This window comes from Cricetulus griseus, chromosome 2 (assembly GCF_003668045.3).
Source record: "Cricetulus griseus strain 17A/GY chromosome 2, alternate assembly CriGri-PICRH-1.0, whole genome shotgun sequence".
NCBI classification, from domain to species: domain Eukaryota; kingdom Metazoa; phylum Chordata; class Mammalia; order Rodentia; family Cricetidae; genus Cricetulus; species Cricetulus griseus.
This window is the reverse complement of record NC_048595.1, coordinates 417,983,217-418,005,233: the sequence shown is the minus strand read 5'-3', so window position 1 is coordinate 418,005,233 and position 22,017 is coordinate 417,983,217. Positions and strand designations below refer to the sequence as shown.

Here is a 22,017-nt window from a genome sequence, read left to right as displayed (position 1 = left end):
CTGTGGCCAACAAGGACATTTGGAAATGGGTGACTAAACACTAGGGACATCCTGTCAGCCAGTCACAGCTGCATTTGTTCAAAGCCTGTCAAATGCTTAGCAACATTTCAAGGTGTCACATGGAGATACATAGGAAATGACAGTCTTGGAGGCTGCTTGAAGAGCACTTGAAATTTAATAGACGAGATAGTGCAGTTAAGTGCCTAGATAGCCTCAAACATACAAGCTAGCCCTTTTAGCTCTCAACTCTGTTTCTTCAGAGCACTTGGAATATTTAGTTTATTTCTTTGTGTTCATGCTATATTGCTTCCACTAAGCTGGGGTTTGCCCTGGATGAGACAGGGCATTCCATTCCAATTACTCATGGCTGTTTTTGAATCTCACTCACTGTAATATAAAATTGGAATACATGTGGACCATGCCTATCTTAATCACCATTGTGAACCAGCCATTCAAAACACACCTAGGTGATGCTATAATAATAATAACAATAAATAAGCAAAACAATTAGATAAATACTTAAAGTTAGCAGCAACCCTATAGACAAATTATATAACCTATTTTCTAGTTGCTGCTACTAACCCATGAATAAAAAGGTTCAAAGACACAAGCAAATTCCTAAAGAATTCAGATGATAGATTGAAACAAGACCGAAATAACTTATTTGTACTTCCTTTCCGCAGTAAATATTGGGATCATAAATTCAAAATCATAAGTAGAACACAGACCCTGGTCAGCTTGTTTCTAATTAGAATCCAAGCACAGTGGGATTTTTCTGCACAACCTCCAGAATCCTAACAATTGGAAGTGAACATGTCTCTGCTGAGCTGTCTCATCTCCAAAGCTAAACCGTGAAGCTCAGGGCTGTGACAACAGCAACTAGAGTGATTGTAATGAAGAGCCCAGTTTTCAGCATGCCTCACATTGTACTCTGCCCCACCCCTCAACTCTCACTCAGACAAATAACATCCTTTGCTCAATAGTGTCTTGGTGAGGTTTCTAAAGCTGTGATGAAACACATGACCAAAAGCAACTTGGAGAGGAAAAGGCTTATTCTGCATATACTTCCACATCACCTAAGGAAGTCAGAGCAGGAACTCAAGGCAGAAATCTGGAGGCAAGAACTGGAGCAGAGACCATAGAGGAGTGCTGTAGACTGGCTTGCTTCTCCTAGCTTGCTCCTCCTAGCTTGCTCAGTTTGTTTTCTTATATACCCCTTAGAGAACTACCTGCCCTAGGACAGCACTGCTCACAATGTACTAGGCCATCCCACCTCAATCATCAATCAAGAAAATTCCCTACAGACTTGCCTACAGGACAACAATACGGAGGCATTTTCTTGAGGGGGACATAACAACAGACACAGAGGAAATCAAGAGAATCATCAGGTCATACTTCAAAAACCTGCATTCCTCAAAATTCGAAAATCTAAAGGAAATGGACAATTTTCTGGATAAATTTCACTTACCAAAATTAAGTCAAGAACAGATAAGCAACTTAAATAGACCTATAACCCCTAATAAAATAGAAGCAGTCATCAAGTCTCCCAACCAAAAAAAAAAAAAGAAAAAAACCCAGGGCCAGATGGTTTCAGTGCAGAATTCTACCAGAAATTCAAGGAACAGCTAATACCAATTCTTCTCAAAGTATTCCACACAATAGAAGCAGAAGGGTCATTGCCAAAATCTTTTTACGAGGCTTCAATAACCTTGGTACCCAAGCCACACAAAGACACAACTAAGAAAGAGAACTACAGACCAATATCCCTCATGAACACTGATGCAAAAATACTCAATAAAATACTAGCAAATCGAATCTAAGAACACATCAGAACAATCATCCACCATGATCAAGTAGGCTTCATTCCAGGGATGCAAGGATGGTTCAACTTTTGAAAATCCATCAATGTAACCCACCATATAAACAGACTGAGAAAAAAATCATATGATCATCTCACTAGATGTTGAAAAAGCCTTTGACAAAATCCAACACCCCTTCATAATAAAGGTCTTGGAGAGATCAGGGATAACAGGAACATACCTTAACATAATAAAAGCAATATACAGCAAACCAACAGCCAACATCAAGATAAATGGAGAGGAAACTCAATGCAATTCCTCTAAAATGTGGACAAGATAAGGCTGTCCACTCTCTCCATACCTCTTCAATATTGTCCTTGAAGTTCTAGCTAGAGCAATGAGACAACAAAAGGAGATCAAGGGGATACAAATCAGAAAGGAAGAAGTTAAGCTTTCACTATTTGCAGACGATATGATAGTCTACATAAGTGACCCCAAAACTCTACCAGGGAACTTCTACAGCTGATAAACACCTTCAGCAAAGTGGCAGGATACAAGATTAACTCAAAAAATCAGTAGCCCTACCGTATACAGATGATACATTTGTGGAGAAAGAAATCAGAGAAATATCACACTTTACAATTGCTACAAACAACATAAAATACCTTGGGGTAACACTAACCAAAAAAGTGAAAGACCTGTACCGTAAGAATTTTGAGTCTCTAAAGAAAGAAATTAAAGAAGATACCAGAAAATGGAAGGATCTCCCATGTTCTTGGATAGGTAGGATCAACATAGTGAAAATGGCAATCTTGTCAAAAGCAATCTACAGATTCAATGCAATCCCCATCAAAATCCCAGCACAATTCTTCACAGACCTTGAAAGAACAATTCTCAACTTTAAATGGAAAAACAAAAGACCCAGGATAGCCAAAACAACCCTGTGCAATAAAGGAACTTCTGGAGGCATCACCATCCCTGACTTCAAGCTCTATAACAGAGCTATAGTCCTGAAAACAGCTTGATATTGGCAGAAAAATAGAAAGGTAGAGCAATGGAATAGAGTTGAAAACCCTGATATTAACCCACACACCTACAAACACCTGATTTTTGACAAAGGAGCTAAATTTATATGATGGAATAAAGAAAGCATCTTCAACAAATGGTGCTGGCATAACTGGATGCTGGCATGTAGAAGACTGCAGATAGATCCATATCTATCGCTATGCACAAAACATAAGTCCAAATGGATCAAAGACCTCAAAATAAATCCAGCCACACTGAACCAATTAGAAGACAAAGTAGGAAATACCCTTGAATTAATTGGTACAGGAGACCGCATCCTGAAAACTACACTAGCAGCACAGACCTTGAGATCAACAATTGATGAATGGGACCTCCTGAAACTGAGAAGCTTCTGTAAGGCAAAGGACACAGTCAGCAAGACAAAATGGCAGCCCACAGACTGGGAAAAGATATTCACCAACCCCATATCTGACAGAGGGCTGATCTCCAAAATATACAAAGGACTCAAGAAGCTAGCCTCCAAAACACCAAATAATCCAATTAAAAAGTGGGGTTCATAAATAAATAGAGGATTCTCAATAGAGGAATCTAAAATTGCTGAAAGACACATAAGAAAGTATCTAACATCCTTAGCCATCAGGTATGTGATAGGTCGGGTTTTAGTTGGGTGGGTGGTAGGGGAGGAGGAGAGGGAACTGGGATTGACATGTAAAACAATCTTGTTTCTAATTCAAATAAATAAAAATAAAATAAAGTAAAAATAAAAATAAAAGATTCCATCTTCCCAGATGTCCTTACTTTGTGTGTGTGAGCACACACACACACACACAAAACTAGCCAGCACAAATGGGATGTTAACAAGTTCAACATAGTCAGAAGTTTTAATAGTGTCTGTAGGCTTGATCCCCTCCTGCAGGTCAGGTCAAACCTGCTGGAGCAAAAGATTCAGGGAGCATGAATATAGCCCCTCATCCAGGCTCAGAGTGAGCCTGATCAATCAGCTGCTGCTTAGCTCAGATGCATCAGTGAGCACGGCCACATCAGCAGAATTTTCTCACTGGTGTACAGGTGCACGCACCGCTGAATTTTAAGAGGGTTTAGTTTATAGCTTTATAGTTGTAATAGCTAAGTAGTACAATATTCTTCTAGAGCAATAAAAATTAATTACCAGCAAAGCAAATGTTTAAAATGCTAACATGACTATTAGAATATAGAGTATATTTAATTTCATGGTTTGGTTTCTGTACAACAACACACACCTTCACCTTAACCATATTACCATCACTGGGGCTAAGCAGGCCAAGGCAGGCGGCAGTTAGAGGAGAAATGTGAAGTGCATCAGGTCAGTGCCAAGATCGTGGCTGTCCCCTCCCTGGCACTGTTGGTGAGTTAGTCATTCTTGTACACACCATCAAGGACTGAGAGTATTGCTTCCATGGTCTCCTCACATGTGGGCTGACTGAGAGCTTCAGGCAGAAGGAAACCCCATGGTACCATTGTCCCTCAGCTCAAATCTGTATGCGAAGGAGATCCCCAGAATCTGGAGCCCAGTCTTTTGAGGATCCTGACACAGCATCTCTAAATAAAGACAGGAGGCAAATGTAGCAGTCAGACTTTGAAAGGCAGGGTTCCATTGCCATGCCGGGGTAAAATGAAGGAGTTGTCCCTGATTAGGATCCCGCTGGCCTTGGTAAGCATCCTGTGTTTTATTTGGCACCTTGCTCTTCCTTGTGCCTGGAACATAGCAGAGGCTTAGTTAAAGTTTCTCAATTGATCAAAAAAGAGGCAGCCTCGAACTGCAAGGCAGGAATGAATGGACGAATCCTCACAATGGAATTTAAAAAGAAAAACAAAGACCAAAAATCTGAGACAATCACAGGAAAATTATGACATAAATACTAGGTAGGTGGGTCCCAGGGGCTCCCTGGGGAGGTGCTCTAGGCAGGGAGAAGTGCAACACCCTCCTTCCCCTGAACTCTTTCTTTTGACCCTTCCCCAATTCTTGCCCTGTTTTGCCTTCCTGGCAGGTGGATCCCCTGGGACTGTAATCAACTGACCAAGTTGGAAAGGACAATGCCCTTCCTGTTAACTCCTGTGCCTTCTAACTTGCCAGCTCTTTTTAACTCAAGCCAGAGAAAATTCTGGGTTGAGCCAATGTATCATTGTTTTTCCTTTGCACTCATACTTTATCCCTAGAGAGTACAATACTGAATCACACAGACTTCCTTTTATCCTGGGTCATTTTGATTCGTACAGCTCTCTGTGGGTCACAGGAACTCCTGCTCTTCTGCCCATTTCACCATCTAAAACTTCATTGATTTCTTCTGTGCCTTAGATACCATTAAAGAGACAAAAAAGTATTCTTACATAAAATATCTGCACTCGATCCAACTCTATAATTGGTTCCATGCTTTGCTTTCAATGCATTGCCGCCTTCTGTCCAACTTGAATCTGTAGGTGGGAAATGCGGAGAGAGCTGGTTTTAAAAATAAATCCGACAATCCAAGGGTTTTATGTTTTGTACAGATCTATCCCTGAGGTTTTAGACTATCTCACTAACCTCCCATTGGGCACTCATGTCTAGGTAGCCTGTTGGTACCCCACACTAACCACACCCACATTCCTTTTCATTTTGTCTCCCACCAAGGAAGCTGTTGCTATTTCTGGTCATGTACATTGTAGACATCTTTAGCTTCTTCTTTTTCCCCCTCAAAGTCACCAACGTGGATTTCCATTGCTATTACTCATTGTCAGACTCATTGCCTCAGAACTGGTCTGTTGCATCTTCTAACACACTTGCCTTCCTCCCACCAGCCTTTATCCCAGTTGATCCCACATGGCTTCCAGATGCTTATGTCTATGTTCATGATCCTGCTGAAAAGCTTTCAGTATCTCCTCATTGCCCACTGAATTAAACACAGACTGCCTAGCCTGGATTTTGAGACGTTCTACAATGTGTTCCTAATCTACCTTTCCAATTCTGTATCCCATACACTTACCCTACATTGTAATCAGATGCCAGCTTCCTCACTGTCCTTAGGATAGACACCATGTCCTTCAATTTCCTTTTTTCTCAGGATGTTTTCCTCTATCTAGCAACCCCACCTACCGACCCAACCTTGAGGGATTTTCTCCATCTTCTCTGTCCATCTGTCTTTTCCTGATCTCCCCTACTGGATTCTCTTTCTTCCGGCATTGTCTCTTTCACAGCCCTTCTGTCACGGCCTTTTTATGCTTTCACTTGTTTGTTTTTTCTTACAGATATTTGGCACACCCGTGTATTGCATGTCTCTGATTCTGCAGGAAATCTCTGGGAACTAGAAGGTCCCTTCGGTCTCTGCCTTCCTTTCTGCAGGTTCTTTCCTGAGATCAGTCACTATTGAAGCACAACACTTACTTAACTTCTGCTAAATCCTGTGTTTACTGACCTCCTGATAAATCTTTTTAAATAGATCTTTTCACAGATCTTCTAAGTACTTCTGATCCCAGACACCCCAACACGATAGCCCATTCTCCATGCACTACACACACAGCTTCTACACAGACACCACCAAAACCTCTTGTCCTGCCTGCTGGCACTGTAGTGTCAGCTGTGTTTGTCCTACACAGCAAGCTACACTTAGAGGTATATTAGGTCCCCTGACTCTCTCAGCTAGTAGAGGCCTAGTTTTAGAAACCCCCATTCTCCTTTCCTTTTCTGGAATTCACAGGTGAGTCCTAAAATGCCACAGAGAGGTGCTTAGGTAGAGGTGGGAGGAGCCTAGAGAAATTCCAAGGAATCAAGCAGGCAGCAAGTGGTGGTAACAAGGTCAGGGGCAGCATCTTTTAGGTACTTGGGACTTTCTGCATGTGCTTTCCACACACACACACACACACACACACACACACACACACACACACACACACACACACGCACACATAGACTCACACAACACACATGCACGCGCACACACACACACACACACACACACACACACACACACACACACACGCTCACACACATGCACACATAGACTCACACAACACAACACACACACACACACACACACACACACACACACACACACTTGCAGGCTTCTTACTTCTCTCCCCTCACTGCGGGGAATTCTATCTCTGCTCACTCACTGATTCTTTCTCTTTTCACACCAAACAATTCTGAGTCTGTCTCAGTTCCCAGGTTTGTTTTGCCCAGAACAGAGAAAGGGGTAGAAAGGCTGATGAAATGCCAGGAATAAAGCAGTGGCTTCATTCACACTGAGAAGAGGATGCTGTGAGAGGAAGGGGAGTTGGAAAGAAAAAAGTTAGCTAAGAAAGGACTCGGGGAGCTGCTGCTGTCACCCGTGAAACTAAGAGCAGTTCTGGGGACAGTGGCTTATCAACTATACTCACTTGTGAAAATAATCTACCAAAGAAACAAATTGTTTCTAATCATTTTCAATTCACATGTGCCCCAGTCCTTCCCTGGATCAAATTCCATGCCAACTCGTCTGACAGGATCCTTATCCTCTATTTGTGTCACGTGAATCAGTCAGCCTTAGGCCACATATTTCATTCAAATTATTCCTCAATTTTTGTTTTCCATTTCTGTAGCTCATCCCAAACAACTATCTCATGGCCAACCTTTACTTCTTTTATCCTCTGTAGTTCATTCTCTTAAAATCTTAGCTGTGGGGTAGCACACAAAGATTTCCCCCTCTTTGTTGACAAAAGAACCCTGGGAATTTTTCCCCATTGTTAATTACTATAAAGAAGGGGAGAAACAGAATTGTGATTCTTAGCTTATAGACAGATTTGGTCCTTCCTGAGAAGACAAAATAGAAATTCCATTGATTTCTTTTTGTTGTTTCAATTTTTGTTTTTATTATTTTTGTTTGTTTGGTCTTATTTTTTTAACTTTTTATTTAGTCTTGGTGTCTTTCACATCACGCATCTTGATCCCATTCATCTCCCTGTCCTTTTGCATCTGTCCTCTGCCCTGGCAACCTTCCTCCCACCCCCCCCCCCAAAATAAAATTTAAGAGAAAAAAAAAAGAAAGAAGAAAAGAAAAAAATCTCATCATGGATGCTGTAGTGTGCTACACTGAATCATGAGGAAACTCTTATAACCATATATCTTTACTTGCCTGTTCATTGCAAAGAGTCATTGGTCTGGTTGGAGGCCTCTGGTTTCTGCTTCACCATCACTGGGCCCTCACTGGGACTCCTCTTGGATATTCTGTTGTTGTCCTGTGTTGTGGAGACCCTGCAGCTTTGGGTCTGCAGGTCCAGCCTCTTCACCTTTAATATTTCTTTGAGACAGGCTCTTACTGTGTAGCTCTAATTGGCCTGGACTTGATTTCCAAACCAAGTTGGCTTTGAACTCACAGAGATCCACCTGCTTCTGCCTCCTGTGTGTTGGAATTAAAGGTGTGTGCCACCAGGCCCAGCTTCCTTAGATTTACTTCATCTCAGGGTAGAGCTCCAGAGTAGACTTTTCTCCTGAACTGCACTGAGAGCCAGAAAGGGTTGTTATATTTGTGTCCATCTTTTCTACTTAAGGGTGCTTCCTAGGAAAAAAAAAAATAAACCCACTTTCCAGTGGAACATGATATATTGCTAAAGCCTTCTAGCCTGTTCAAGAGCTCTTTTGCTGGGCTATAAGGACATAGTTGCAGGCAGATGTACAAACGCTTTTATTAAAGACCCTGATGTGTAGAAGAAGAAACAGCTTGAGTTGGAGTACAAAGATTGGTATGAAAGAGTTCAAGTGTGAATAGTTCTAGCATGTAAAACTTTAAAAAATTCTGATAGGTGTTCTGATTCCAAGAACAGTTTAGAAAGTGGATATATATATATATATATATATATATATATATATATATATATATATATATATTCCTGTTTCTTCTACAATTGTGACTGCCAAGTTGCCCCTCATGCAGTATAATATTTACCATGGCTCTAAAAAGCTTTGGTTTTGTAAATATAGAGTTACCGTAAATAGTTCTAGAAATGGAAATCTCCTTGGAGCAAGGGGCTTGGTTCATTGCACTTGTGCAGTGTTACAGCTTCTCCGCAGGAATCCGAAAATGCTGCCAAGATTCAATAAGATTGACACATAGTACAAAATTTTCATACTTCCTATCAAAAAGTTTGAAGATGAAGAGTAAGCACTCTTCCGCACCCAAGGCTGCAAAAGACACAGAAAAGTTTACTGGTTTCTATGCGTGGAACCAATGATTTACCAATATTTTCATCTTAGAAGCACTTTCCAGCAGTTCCTATGCTGTTAATCCAAGTTTCTTCCTCACTTTCTCTTTAGCCTGTGGCCACAGGGCTCTAACAAGAAGGGCAATCTGCAAGAGACCCTCTAACTTTTGGCTACAAGTCATACAATATCTGTATTCCTGAACCAAAAGGAATGGCATGAAAAAAGATTGAGCTATTATATTGAAAGATGATACCTTTCATGAAGACCTTCTGTTGCTGGAAGACATCTTCCCACTGAAGATCTACACTGTCTCTGGAGATTCATCTGGCTTTGCTACAGTTCTCCCAAAGAGAGAAGAAATCTATAACGACTCTCATAGAAGCTGGGGAATGAGCCTAGTTCTGGACTTCATAACTAATACCCGTAATTTTGCAAATTTTTCTATCACAGGAAAAAGTGCCAGGGATTACAACTGAGGATGAAAGAGCACATGGTTGATGAGAAATCTAAATTGATTAGTGGCTTCAAAAAGTCAAAAATCCTTTCTAAGCAGAGAAAGGCTTTGTGAGGATGATACAAGGGCTTCCAGCAAGCAGAGGACCAACCCAGACACCTCCATATTCTCTCAGGAGAGGTCTGGGAATGTAGCTAACCCAAACTCTATTTATATATTCCCAAAGTGAGTGTATATGTCATCACAAGAGTCAAATGAGATAATGCCATAAAATCCCTCTGTAAATTGTAATAATCCCAAGCAAATGTTAGTTATTTCTACATATCTCAAAATGATAGGATAAATTTTTGTAACTGTAGAAGGAAAAAAAATGGCCTCAAGAAAGGCATTTAGGTATTGCTGCGTATTTTTGACTTCTGGGGACTTCCTTCAGCAAAAGGTCTTTAGTGGGTTATCTTTTAGCCTTTTCCTGTACTTCATGGGTCATGCTCCAGTGAGGAAAGGACAGGAGACATAAAATAGCAGCCAAGAGGTCGCCTGGCCTCTGTGACATCAACAAGGTCAGACTTGCTCTCATCTACCCTATCATCTACACATAATGAGGACCTTCTTTTTAAAAGTTAAGTTTATTTTAATAAGTATAATACTAACAAACATTGGCAAGACTATGAAGAAGTGTGAGCCTGCATACTGTAGGTAGCTATTTTAAATAGTACAACCAAAGTGGAAAGCAGTAGATCAAATAAAAATAAATCAAAAGCATACTTACCATATATGCCAGAAACTATACTTCTAGATATATCCAAAAGAACTGAGAGTGGAGTCTTGGGGAGATACCTGCACAGCCATATTCTTAGTGGCATTATGTAGAAACTAGAATAAACCCAAGTGCCCACTGATGGGTAGACAAACAAAACATGGCAGATACATACAGTGCAATTTTACTTGCTCTTAAAAAGGAAGAAAATGGCAGGGTGGTGGTGGCGCATGCCTTTAATCCCAGCACTCGAGAGGCAGAGGCAGGCGGATCTCTGTGAGTTCGGGACCAGCCTGGTCAATAAGAGCTAGTTCCAGGACAGCCTCCAAAGCCACAGAGAAACCCTGTCTCAACTCCACCCCCCCAAAACAAAATAAACATAAAAATGAAGAAAATGTTGATATGAAGAGATGATTTGGCCATTAAAATCTCACTACCAAAAAGACAAGAAAGGAAATTGTGACATATCCTACAGGAGATGCACACTGAGGTCATTGTGCTAAGTTGAATAAGCTATCCTAAAAAGACACATCCTTTAATACTCCATTGATGTGAGGCATGTAGACTTGTCATACTCATAGATGTGGAGAGAAAACTGGTGATTGCCACAGCTGGGCATAGAGGAAAATGGGGGATGTCACTTGATGGGTGCCAGGTATTGCACAATAAGACAGTCCTGGGGGCTGGCCCACAACATTGAAGAGTTTAAACTCTACACCTAAAAGTGGTTGCCATTGTCCATTTATGCCAAGTGTATCTTACCACAATTAATATACAAAAGAAAACTTGGTTTAAAATATAGTAAATACTACAGCGATTCTGCATTTTCTCTCCCTTTGATTTGTGACTGTGGATCTCAAATTCTCTGCAGCAAGCCTGCTACTGCGCGCCAGAGCTTCAGTAAGCAGGGCTCCAGAGAAGGACCTGGAGAAAGCAAAGCACAAGCTCCTTGATCTGGTGTGCATTTCCCTGACACTTCTTCCTCTTACAAATATTCCTGGGCAAACGCTGCAAGATGAGTCTAGAAGAAAGCACAGCATTGTGCTTAGTAGAAAAGAGAGCAGATATTATGTAGACATGCCATATTCCACTAACAGCTGGCAAATTTTTAAGCATGGTTCAAAAGCTGCAATTGCTGAGTGGAGCTTTGAGAGAACGTACAGGAAGGAGAGCACATTCCTGCAGATTATTAACATAATCATCTCATTTATATTATAGCCAAACACCTAAGATGTCTCCCAACTTGACACTTCACGAAACAGGTAGTTAATTAGCATAGGTAAAGCAGCATTTAACCCAGAGTCTTCCCAGCAGGCATCTGGCAAGGTATGAAAAGCAAGAAAAAGAAAATAAGGATGGTGGGGGTGGTGGTGAATGGAGCCAAAAGCTCTTGGAAATGAAAATCGAGGGAAGGAAGGCAGTAGCCCTGTGGAGGTTTGTCTAGAGAGGCCTTGGCACTTTGGACTCACTAGTTCTTCGTAGTTACTTGGTTTATTTTTGGTGTAGCCATATGGTGTGAGAGTGAGCCGCCCATAAGAGTGCATGGTCAGGAATCACAGGATGTCTTTTTCCTTGCTTCCTATAATGCTGCAGACTGTTTTAGTCTCTGGTTCTGACACTGGTTCTATTCCACAGGACATTAAATCTTGGCAGTTTGTGATGTGCTGATACCTGGAAAATACAGGAGGTCAGGGAAACGCGTCACGGTCTCAGTTTACAAACTGAATAGCAAACCTTGCTCAGGATACTCCAGGCTTGTCCGTGACTGTCAAGTCAGTCCTATAAATTAATCAACTGCATAGTCACTCAAGTAGCCACCCGATGAGGAGCACAGAATGGCACGAGAACTGGCCTGAAGATCTAGACTCAAACTGTGCAAATTCCTTTGTGGCTCAGAAGGGAAAATGCAAAATGAAATGGCAGTGTAATAATCTATTCTTAAACTTGTGGTGAATCTGGGGGGCTTTGGGGGGGGGGCTGGGAATCAAATATCAGGTTCTCACAGATTTGTCTTCCTTACTGGCTTCTGTCCCATCAGAGCTATTTTGTAAGAATCCAGGCAATCTGCCCACTTTAATAACAGTAAGTCCCCTACTTGCTTGATCAGTGCCCCTCCTATGTGGCATCACATTTAACATACATAATGGACTTTGGTTAAGACAGGATTGTGTGACCAATGTTCTAAATAAGAAACAAACAAACAGAAAGATGAGGCATTTTTTTCAAGACCACCAAGCAATGGAGACTGCATCTTAACCCTTGCCATTCAGTGAGTGGCAGTGTTCTTACCGCCCCGATTCATCATTTGCTTCCAGTGCTTTGAACGTATCAAGATTTGCAGACACAGAATTGCTTCGAGGAGAAGAAAATGTTTACTCTGCTTGCTGTCTGCCTCCTGCTGTAAAAAATACCCAAAGACAGCACTCTGGCTTTAATCTTCTTGATGGTGAGCTATATATTTTAAAACCAAGTGACGGCTTAAAACATATTCTGACTGTTTATGCTGGCTAGTTTTATGTCAACTTGATACAAGCTACAGTCATCTGAGAGGAGGGAACCTCAATTAAGAAACTATCACCATAGACTGGAGAGTTGGCTCAGCTGTTAAGAAAATGCCTCCATGGGCTGGAGAGATGGCTCAAAGGTTAAGAGCACCGACTGCTCTTCCACAGGTCCTAAGTTCAATCCTCAGCAACCACATGGTGGCTCACAACCATCCCTTATGAGATCTGGTGCCCTCTTCTGGTGTGCAGATAAACATGGAAGCAGAATGTTGTATACATAATAAATAAAATCTTTAAAAAAATGCCTCCATAAGATCAGGTTGTAAACAAGCCTGTTGGGCATTTTCTTAATTAGTGAGTGTTGTAGGAGGGCCCAGCTCCTGATGGAGGTGGAGCCATCCCTGGTCAGGTAGCCCTGGGGTCTATAAGAAAGAAGGCTGAGCAAGCCATGAGGAGTAAGTCAATAAATAGCACCCCTTCCATGGCCTCTGCATCAGCTCCTGCCTCCAGGTTCCTGTCCTGTTTGAGTTCCTGTTCTGACTTTCTTCCATGATGAACAGTGATATGAGAGCATAAGCCAAATAAACACTTTCCTCCCCAATTTGCTTTTTGGTCATTGTGTTTCATCACAGCAATAGAAATAGAACTAATACCTAAGACATTAGTCTAGAACTACTCTGTCCTTGTTTAGCCAGTCTCTTTAGAAGAGAGTTCTAGCCTTGAGTACTCTATAGATGGTACCATCTCTTTAAAGGAAATAAAAGTAGTCAGAATGCCCAAGAAGCTGTATGGATTTTTCAAAAATGGTTAGTAAATTGCCTTGCTTCTCAGCTCTTTGTAGTAGTTGTTGTTTATGAGTTTATCTGCTGAGCAGGACTTACTACACAAGGAGACATTGACATTTTGACTGAGATCTGTTCTGAAGCATGTGCCATTATTATGGGATGAGCGGGTCTTCCTCCAGAGAGGATCTTGAAACAGAGGAACCACGCGGTGTTGACACTCAGAGGCTTCATAAATCAGTGTCAGTAAGGACAGGTGGCCCTGGAACATAGAAAACACCTCCTAGAGCTATCTAAAACAAACAAACTTGCCTTTGCCATTGTAAAATTTGTGCATATGTGAATTTTACTTTTACCACAAGGCTAGCGGCACCCAATATTAGGAACATCTGTACAAACTAAATTGAACAGATGTGCAAGCCATCCAATTGAGGACTAGTTTGGCCTTTCATTTCTGAGCAGATAAGTTGGCTCTATGGACATGATCTTACTCACAGAAGCTTTGGCTATATTTTAGGATTGAGTTATATTAAATGCAAGGCAATCAGCTTGTCAAATGGAACAGGCCATTCCAGGTGTAACAGAGATATTTATGTTTGTTTGGTTTTCTTTAGTTAGTTTGTTTGCACATTTTTTTTTTTTTGCAGGGGGAATAGAAATGGAGATAAAGACAAGTGTCACCAGGAAAGCTTATGGGGGGATCATTTCACACACAGGACCAGAAAGGCTGCTCTAGAGGAGGGGTCCCATGAGAGAGCTATGGAGAGAGATGGAGGAAGGGAAAGAGGGAATGCTTTTGAGGAGTGATGAAAGAGAGGAAGAAAGGTGCTTTCTAGAAATGAGCTCTCATTCGGGGAGTGATGTACTTTATAAACACTGTATGGAGAAAGCTTTTTTCTATTTACTGCAGACAGAAACCTGAGACATTTAACCTTGTGAATGATCACATTGAAAGCCCAGGCTAGTTTAGTATTAAGATATCGTTTGTTCCCCATCATGCTTCTAGAACCGATCTGAGGTAGATGTAGGACAGTATATGAGATCTGTATGATGCTAATCATGTAGTAGGCAAATCATAACACTGAAGATGGCAGAAGAAACAAATAAGCCCAAATGGAGAATAGGTAGATGGAAAACCCTAAATGGGATCCACCCCAGACTCTTAACTCTAAGGATGTATTAGGTTTCCACGTCCTAACATTGACTTTAATTTAAAAATTATCAAATGTGGCTTCTTTCTTTACATGGCTGCAAAAGATTTTCATAGCTAGAAAGGCTGACATCAGAAGAATGACCCCAGTAGAGCTTCAGTATATGAACATAACCCTGGCCCGAGCACAGCGTCCATACCATTGCCCAAGCTGGAAGCACATGGAAGTCCAGCCCCTTAAGGAACATGCTTATCCTTGTGTTGTCTTTATCATCTGGAAGTTAAAAAAGAAACATCTAGAATGATTCTTATTGTGGGATAAATTTTTTATACACTGTGAAAATGTGTCTTTGCCAGGACACCTTCTGATTGGTTTAATAAAGAGCTAAATGACCAACAGCTGGCAGGAGAAGATAGACAGGACTTCCACGAAGAGATGGGAACTCTGTGAAGTAGAGAGGTGAGAAATTCGAGAGTGAGACACAGGGAAGTCAGATGTGCAGTATGGATGAGGGGTAATGAGCCACAAGACAGAACACAGATTAATATAAATAGGTTGATTTAAGTTATATGAGCTAGTTAGAAACAAGCCTAAGCTACAACCAAGTTTTCATAACTAATAAGAAATCTCCATGTCATCACCTGGGAGCTGGCAGTCCAAAGAAAGTCTTGAGAAAATCTCTCTCTTCTAATTTTCTGTAAATTTCAACTTAATTATAAGCTATGATTGCCATCACAATTCCAGCCTCTAGCTCCTTAACTACATTAGTCTTTTATAGTAGTGGCTCTCAAATTTGATTGCAAAAGGAATCATGCAAAAGACCTGCTATTGCACTGATCTGGGTTGGGTGGTATACCTGTAATTCCAGCACTCTGGAGACAGAACAAGGCAAAAGACCTCAAGTTCATCGACAATATAGTGAGTTTGAGATTACCCTGGGCTAAATACTGCAACTGACTCACAACAACAACAAAACACTGACTGTCCTACTCTTCTGCCCTCCTCCCCTGACCCCTTGAAAACTTATAATTCACTCACTAGGTGTAAGAGGAGCTAATTTGTGTATCTCCCAGTTTACAGTTCTGCTGTTGGTCTTAGGAATGACTCTTCTTTGGTTACTTTTCGTAATTTTGTTTCAAAAAAGACTATCAAAAATATATCATTTTTAAAGTTGTTTCACTCCCTAAAAGGAAGAGGAGAAGGGATACATTAAAACTCACCACACTATGTATTTTCCATATGGGAAATCTCTTGACCCTTATAGCAGACACATGGGTTATTATTTCCAAACTTCCTTAATAGATGGAAAGCTAGGTGAAATGTTTCTCTCAATGTTGGAAACTTTTCCCAATACTAGTTGACAAGATTCAATATTATCTCTGACTTCCAATATGCATCTTCTTCTACACTTAGGTAGGCTTACCTTCCAATAAAAATAATTTTGGATGCAGTAGAATGGAGTCAGGATGCTCAGTTTTTGGCAAGGCTTCTCACTAATTCCATTTCACTTGACGTGAATTCAGTACAGTTAACAGCTAATGGGAAAGAAGAGTGCTACTAAAGAGCTCGGAAGCGGCAGGTACTCGATGGCATGATTTAGCATTATGAAGAAACTGAAAACACTTACTTCTTTCACAAACCATTGGCAAAAAGCAAGGGACAATCCATTCTCTGGCATGAATTCCAGTCCATCCAAATGATCTTCTTGGGACTGTTGGATGGTTTGTTGATCTGGAGAGGAAATTCAAGCTCCATAACCAAATGATCACTATTGCAAGAAATTGTGCAAAGCCACCAGGCTTTAATTCCCCGACAGTGCCCTTTCTTACTTCCTCTGGGGTTCAGGGATGGTGGCAAGGATACTGGTAAAGAAACCCAGCAATTTATTCTTTCCTCTGCTACCTTGTTCTCCTGCCCACTGTCTTGATGGATGTTTCAGGACTGGAAACTGATTCCCCAGCACACTCATGCAAAGAATCATTTTTACCCTACACCCTAAATTATCAAGTGGTTTCAAATAAAAACAACGTAAATAGTGACTCTCAACCTTTATTGCACATAGAAACACCTAACAGGTATGTTAAACCCTGGGTCTGGTGACATATGCCTCTAACCCCAGCACTCTGGGGAAAGGCAGAAGCAAAAGGACCTCAAGTTCAAGTCAACTGCCCACAAGCTAAGAGGCTAAATGTATACATGACTTATATGTCTATAGGCTTTATATACATAATCCACTCAGAGAGGCAAAGCATATATCAGCCGTAATGTTCAAGAATCAGAAGTATTTTTAAATGAATCAGACCTTCACTTCTCAAAATTATGAATAGGTCCAAGTCCATGCCCTGTGTAGTGCTTATTAAACTCTCCAGCTACTCCTCCACCCATAGCCACCCCCATTTCCTCCTTCTCTGGTCATCTGGCCTCTTCCTAAAGGTGGGTTTACACTGCCAATTTTAGGTTCTCTTTGGTGGAAAAGGAGCTCTAAACAGTCCCAGGCTATAACAGTTGTGTCTGTCTTGGGTTTGTTAATGGCCTAGACCAGGCATTTTGTCAACGTCTTGGGAACTGAACTGATGAAAGCTCTTTCCCTTCACATAAGATACTTACAAGCTGAGGCAAATGCATGGTTGAGATAGTCATATTCAAGGTCCTTTCTTCTTGTAGCTTCCCCTGCTTCTCAAGGTTTCCAGGATGGTCCCTGACCCCCTTCCTACCTCCATTTTTCTTTAAAAATTACCCATTTTATGACCATATGTGTACTTCTTTATTATCCCTTCATGTTCTCACTCTTTTATGTATCCTTGCCCTGGGCAGAGGACATTGGACCATATTGGCAGATTCAGCTTAGAGTTTCAGTGTCTATCAACACTCAGGCTAACTGATGCCCTGCGCTTAACAACACCAATTAGTCAATCTCTGAGTGAATTCTATGTAATTTTGATACAGTTATGAGTGGTTCTCAAATTTGGAGCTGTGTTTTGTAAATAGCATGACTGTAGCTTCCCACAGAGTTTTGGACTCTGGGACCCTGACTAGGGGCTGCAGTGAGGGAAGGAAGAAAAGACAGACACATGCATAGCAGAGCATCAGGTTTCTAATCACTGCATAGCAGAAGGGCTTTGTTAATCTCTGTAGAGCTATTTGTAGGTAGCAGCCTCAGACTGCAAACATCCCAAGGGAGTTGCAGTTGCTAGTCTTTGCATACACTCACCAATCTTTCATAAATACTCATTTAGACTCCTGAGGAAAGATTTGCCATCCCTCTTGTGTCTGGTCCTTATAGATAACAGCTTGGACAAACTGTCCCATGGGTCCCAGGCCTTGGAGTCCTCTACATGGCCATGCCCATGTCAAAATGCACAGGACTTCCCTCACTTAGGGCTTCCTCTGCCTTCCACATGACTGCACATGAGTAGAGCAACGAAATAATAATGCTAGCTTTTGAAAATAGTCTTTTTGAATGGTAGCTCATGATGTATTGTCTTAAAACAACCATGACAATGTCACCTGGAACTTGTCGGTCAAACAACCTCGAGTGGGCATCATAATTATCAAGAGTAGGCCTGTTAAAACACAGATGGCTGGGCTCTCAGCACACCTCCAGAGTTGCTGATATCAGAGACACAGTGAGACCTGAGAAAGTTCATTTGCAACAAGTTCACAGATGCTGCTGATGTGAACAAGGATCACCTTTTGAAGATAACTGTTTTGTCAGATATGGCGGCATAGGCATATATTCCAAGTTATTTATGAGAATATGTCTGACAGAAAATATAATCAAAAGGGATGGGGATGTAAGTCAGTGGTAGACAGTTTGCAGAGTATGTGAAAGATTGTAGCTCTGTCCCCTGTATGCAGAAAAGGGGGAGGGAATAAAGAAAGAAAAGGAAAAAAAGAAAGGTTATTGCTTTGGTGCAGTTAGGCTGGCCTGGGAGCTTTCAAAGCATGCTGTGTCTTATCTGAGAAAAATCAGGCCACCTCTTTGGAGGGACTGAGATAGAGGGGTCATTTGATTTTAATGTCCAGTCAGGATAGAAAATCCCTGGGCCAGACCTAAAAGCTTAGAAATTCTGGCCCTAAGAGACAGTGCCAGACCCCAGACACTTGTACCACATTACATGCAAAGGGGTAAGAGAACTGGGGCCCTAACTACCTCTTTAGTTATACAGTTATCTGGCTATGCGACCTTGACCCTGTATAAATCACCTTACTTCTTCTGTAGGTTTGTTTCCTCTGTAAAAGCCACAGGATAATGAATGAAGGTTACTGCATGTTTTTAGGGTGTGGAGGGTTATCTTTTTAAAACAAAACATTTAGACTAACAAAATGGCTCTGCAGGAAAAGACACTTGCCCCCGACCCCAATAATCTGAGTTTGATCTCCAAAACTTGCTTGCATAGAAGAAGAAGAAGAAGAAGAAGAAGAAGAGGAGGAGGAGGAGGAGGAGGAGGAGGAGGAGGAGGAGGAGGAGGAGGAGGAGGAGAACCAGCTCCTGCAAGTTGTTCTCTGACTTTTCAAGCATGCCTAGACACATACAGAAAAGGAGGAGAGGAAGGGGAGGGGAGGGGACAAAACCACCACCACCTACAAAGAACAGGAGAGCTGAAAAGTGAGCCGATTCTAATGAATCCTTATGGGATGATCTGCTCATGGGTGCTCCTATCTTTGGGACTTCAGAACCCTAGCTTTATGAAGAAGGTATGGGCAAAAGCCCAGTTTGGTGGAAAAGGCACTGCTTTTTGAACTCTCCTCGAAGTTCTGGAAGAGCCTCTGGGTGGTGCCTTCTGCCTGGGCAGATTCTGCCAACAGGGTCAGGCTCAGTCTCTGTACTCACCTTCAGGTAGTACATGGGCCAGGTCTCATAGGTCATCCCCAGGAAATGCTGCGTAGTCACCACTTCTGCATACTTCTCGATGACCTGGCTCATCCACTGATAGACCTAAGACAATCCAAAGGACAATGTTGTGACCAGACTCACTAGGCAGGTTGCTTGATTGCCTCCAATTGAGATAAACGTTTTTTCACTTATGACTACACTCAACTCTACACTCTGCAAATGCCACTCACAAGAAAAACAGAGAACTAAAGCCAGGCTTTATTATCTCCCACCTCTCACTTCCTTTCAAGACCTCCTGGGCCACCAAGTCTTAGTTAGGACAACCCAATCCCCCATTGACCTTGACAAATAAACAATTGAGAATGAACTGTTTTAGTAATCCACCAAAATGACACTTCAGAGACTATGTACATTCACACAGCCATCAGAATTGGTCTTCCTGCACCACACATTTTTATTTTATTTATTTATTCATTATCATTATTATTTGTGGGATCTTCTTTCCTCCTTAGGAGCCTAAGAGTTACAGATGGAAGCTCTTTCTGCCATAAGGTTCACGTGGCTTGATCCCTAGTACAGCAATGTGGAGGGCAACAGAACCATGAAGGTGTGTGTGTGTGTGTGTGTGTGTGTGTGTGTGTGTGTGTGTGTGTGTGTCTCACACAGGGAATACTGGTCTCTTGGAGTGAGTGTTCTTAAGAATGAATGTGGTAAGGTTTTGAGCCTAACCGCTGCAGTTCCCTCTGACTTCCTGACTGATAATCTCATTACAATCCGTCCTGAGGGGATGCAGCTGAGTAGGTGGTCTTCACCAGAGGGTGACCCAAACTGTTTGGACTTTCAGCTTCCCAAACTGTGAGTTAACTAAACTTCTTTTATTCATAAAGTTGGCCTGCTTTGGGTATTTTATTATAGTAGTGAAAAGTAGATTAATAGACCAACAACACCCTTTGTTAGTGTTCCAAGATTAGACAATACCCATGTATGCCCTTCCCAGAATCTGCTTGTTGAAGATTCTGTCAGACCCACGATAATAATTTTGATTAAACTTAATAGACCTGAATAGATCTGATTTAATTATGGATCATATATATCAAGCTTTGAAGGAATCTTATACTGTGACTAATAAATCCATAACTGAGGTTCCATAAGAGCAAAGTGAAAAATGAAGCCATATTAAGGCAGCCGTTATCATGTCACAGGACTCATGACACCTGAATTTCTATGTAGTTGATATTGGTCTAAAATTACAGGAAGTAGTAGTTAGATGGAGAAAACAAATTATTTTTAAAATTTAAATCTTAATTGGCATGGAGACTATGGAGAAAACTTGTTAGTACCTTAATAAAACTTGACTAAAGGCAGTTTCAATTCAGTCTGTCCACTATGAAAGAATAGCATTTATGACACAAGTACTGTATGCATTTGTGATGGATCAGAGCAGGATACAGATAGCACAAATTTCAATAAAGCTATAAATAGCAACTGGAATAAGTGGGTGTATATTTACTTATTGCCTAATTAGTGGTAATGCCGTCAACTGTATCAGCATCACAGTGCTTTAAGATAGATGTTACTAATATTCCAGTTTCACAGAGGAAGAAACTAAGAATTAAAGAGACTAAATGTCATTACCAAGGTCAAACAGTTAGCAAGTATTCTAGCCAGGTGTGATCCTATCATGGAAACCAGATATCTTCATTACTCCTCCTGTTACTATGATAAAACAAACAAACAAACAAACAAAAAACTCTGATAAAAGCAATTTAAGGGAGAAAGGACCTACTGGTCTCACAGTTTGAAAGTACATTCTATCGTTAGAGAAGTGCTGAAGGTAGGAGTTTGGTAGCAGGCTACCTTGTGTCCACAATCAGGAGGAAGCGAGTGCTGAATGCTTGTGCTTAGCTAGCCTACTGTTTGATGCACTTCAGGACCAGCTGTCTTCCTTTAGGGTAGATCCTCTCACCTTAGTCAACCCAATCAAGACCCCTCATAAGCGTGCCTAGAGGCTAACCTCATCTAAATAACCCCTCTCAGATACACTCAGAGGCTAACCTAATATAAATAACCACTCACAGGCATGCCCAGAGGCTAACCTCATCTAAATAACTTCTCACACGTGTGCTGAAGGCGTGTCTCCCAAGCAATTCTGGATTGTATCAAGTTGTCAACACCGACCAGCACATCAAACTGTTGGTTTTCCTGGGCATACAGAATCTTATTCAAAGCCATGGAACCAATAGCTCTTTGAGGTGATGTTTACAGAGGAAAGTATAGATTCTTTTCAAGCATTGTGAAACTTTATTCTAGAAAAATAATACTATATCCTCAAATGCAGAGAGAATAAATTGATAAAAACCTCTTTGGAAGGTAATCTGTGCATTTATACACAACTTTTTAGATATGTATATCCTTTAATCCAACCACTCTAAATGTAGAAGTTTATACAAAAAAAAGTGTGGCATCATATAGACATACACTCAAAGCCGTTTCTTTTTCACTATCTACTTTCAGATG

At 41.2% G+C, this 22,017-nt stretch overlaps 1 protein-coding gene across 1 annotated transcript; it reads right to left on the bottom strand.

The window, feature by feature from the left end:
• Positions 1-4,163: 4,163 nt before the first annotated feature.
• On the bottom strand, positions 4,164-21,732 carry Cpo (carboxypeptidase O). Its single transcript, XM_027395974.2, is given in 13 exon segments — positions 4,164-4,313; positions 4,315-4,362; positions 4,364-4,401; positions 5,193-5,255; positions 5,258-5,276; positions 11,696-11,890; positions 13,598-13,701; positions 14,844-14,936; positions 16,287-16,317; positions 16,319-16,349; positions 16,351-16,394; positions 19,498-19,602; positions 21,679-21,732. Coding segments are annotated over 13 exon segments (975 nt in total).
• Positions 21,733-22,017: the final 285 nt, after the last annotated feature.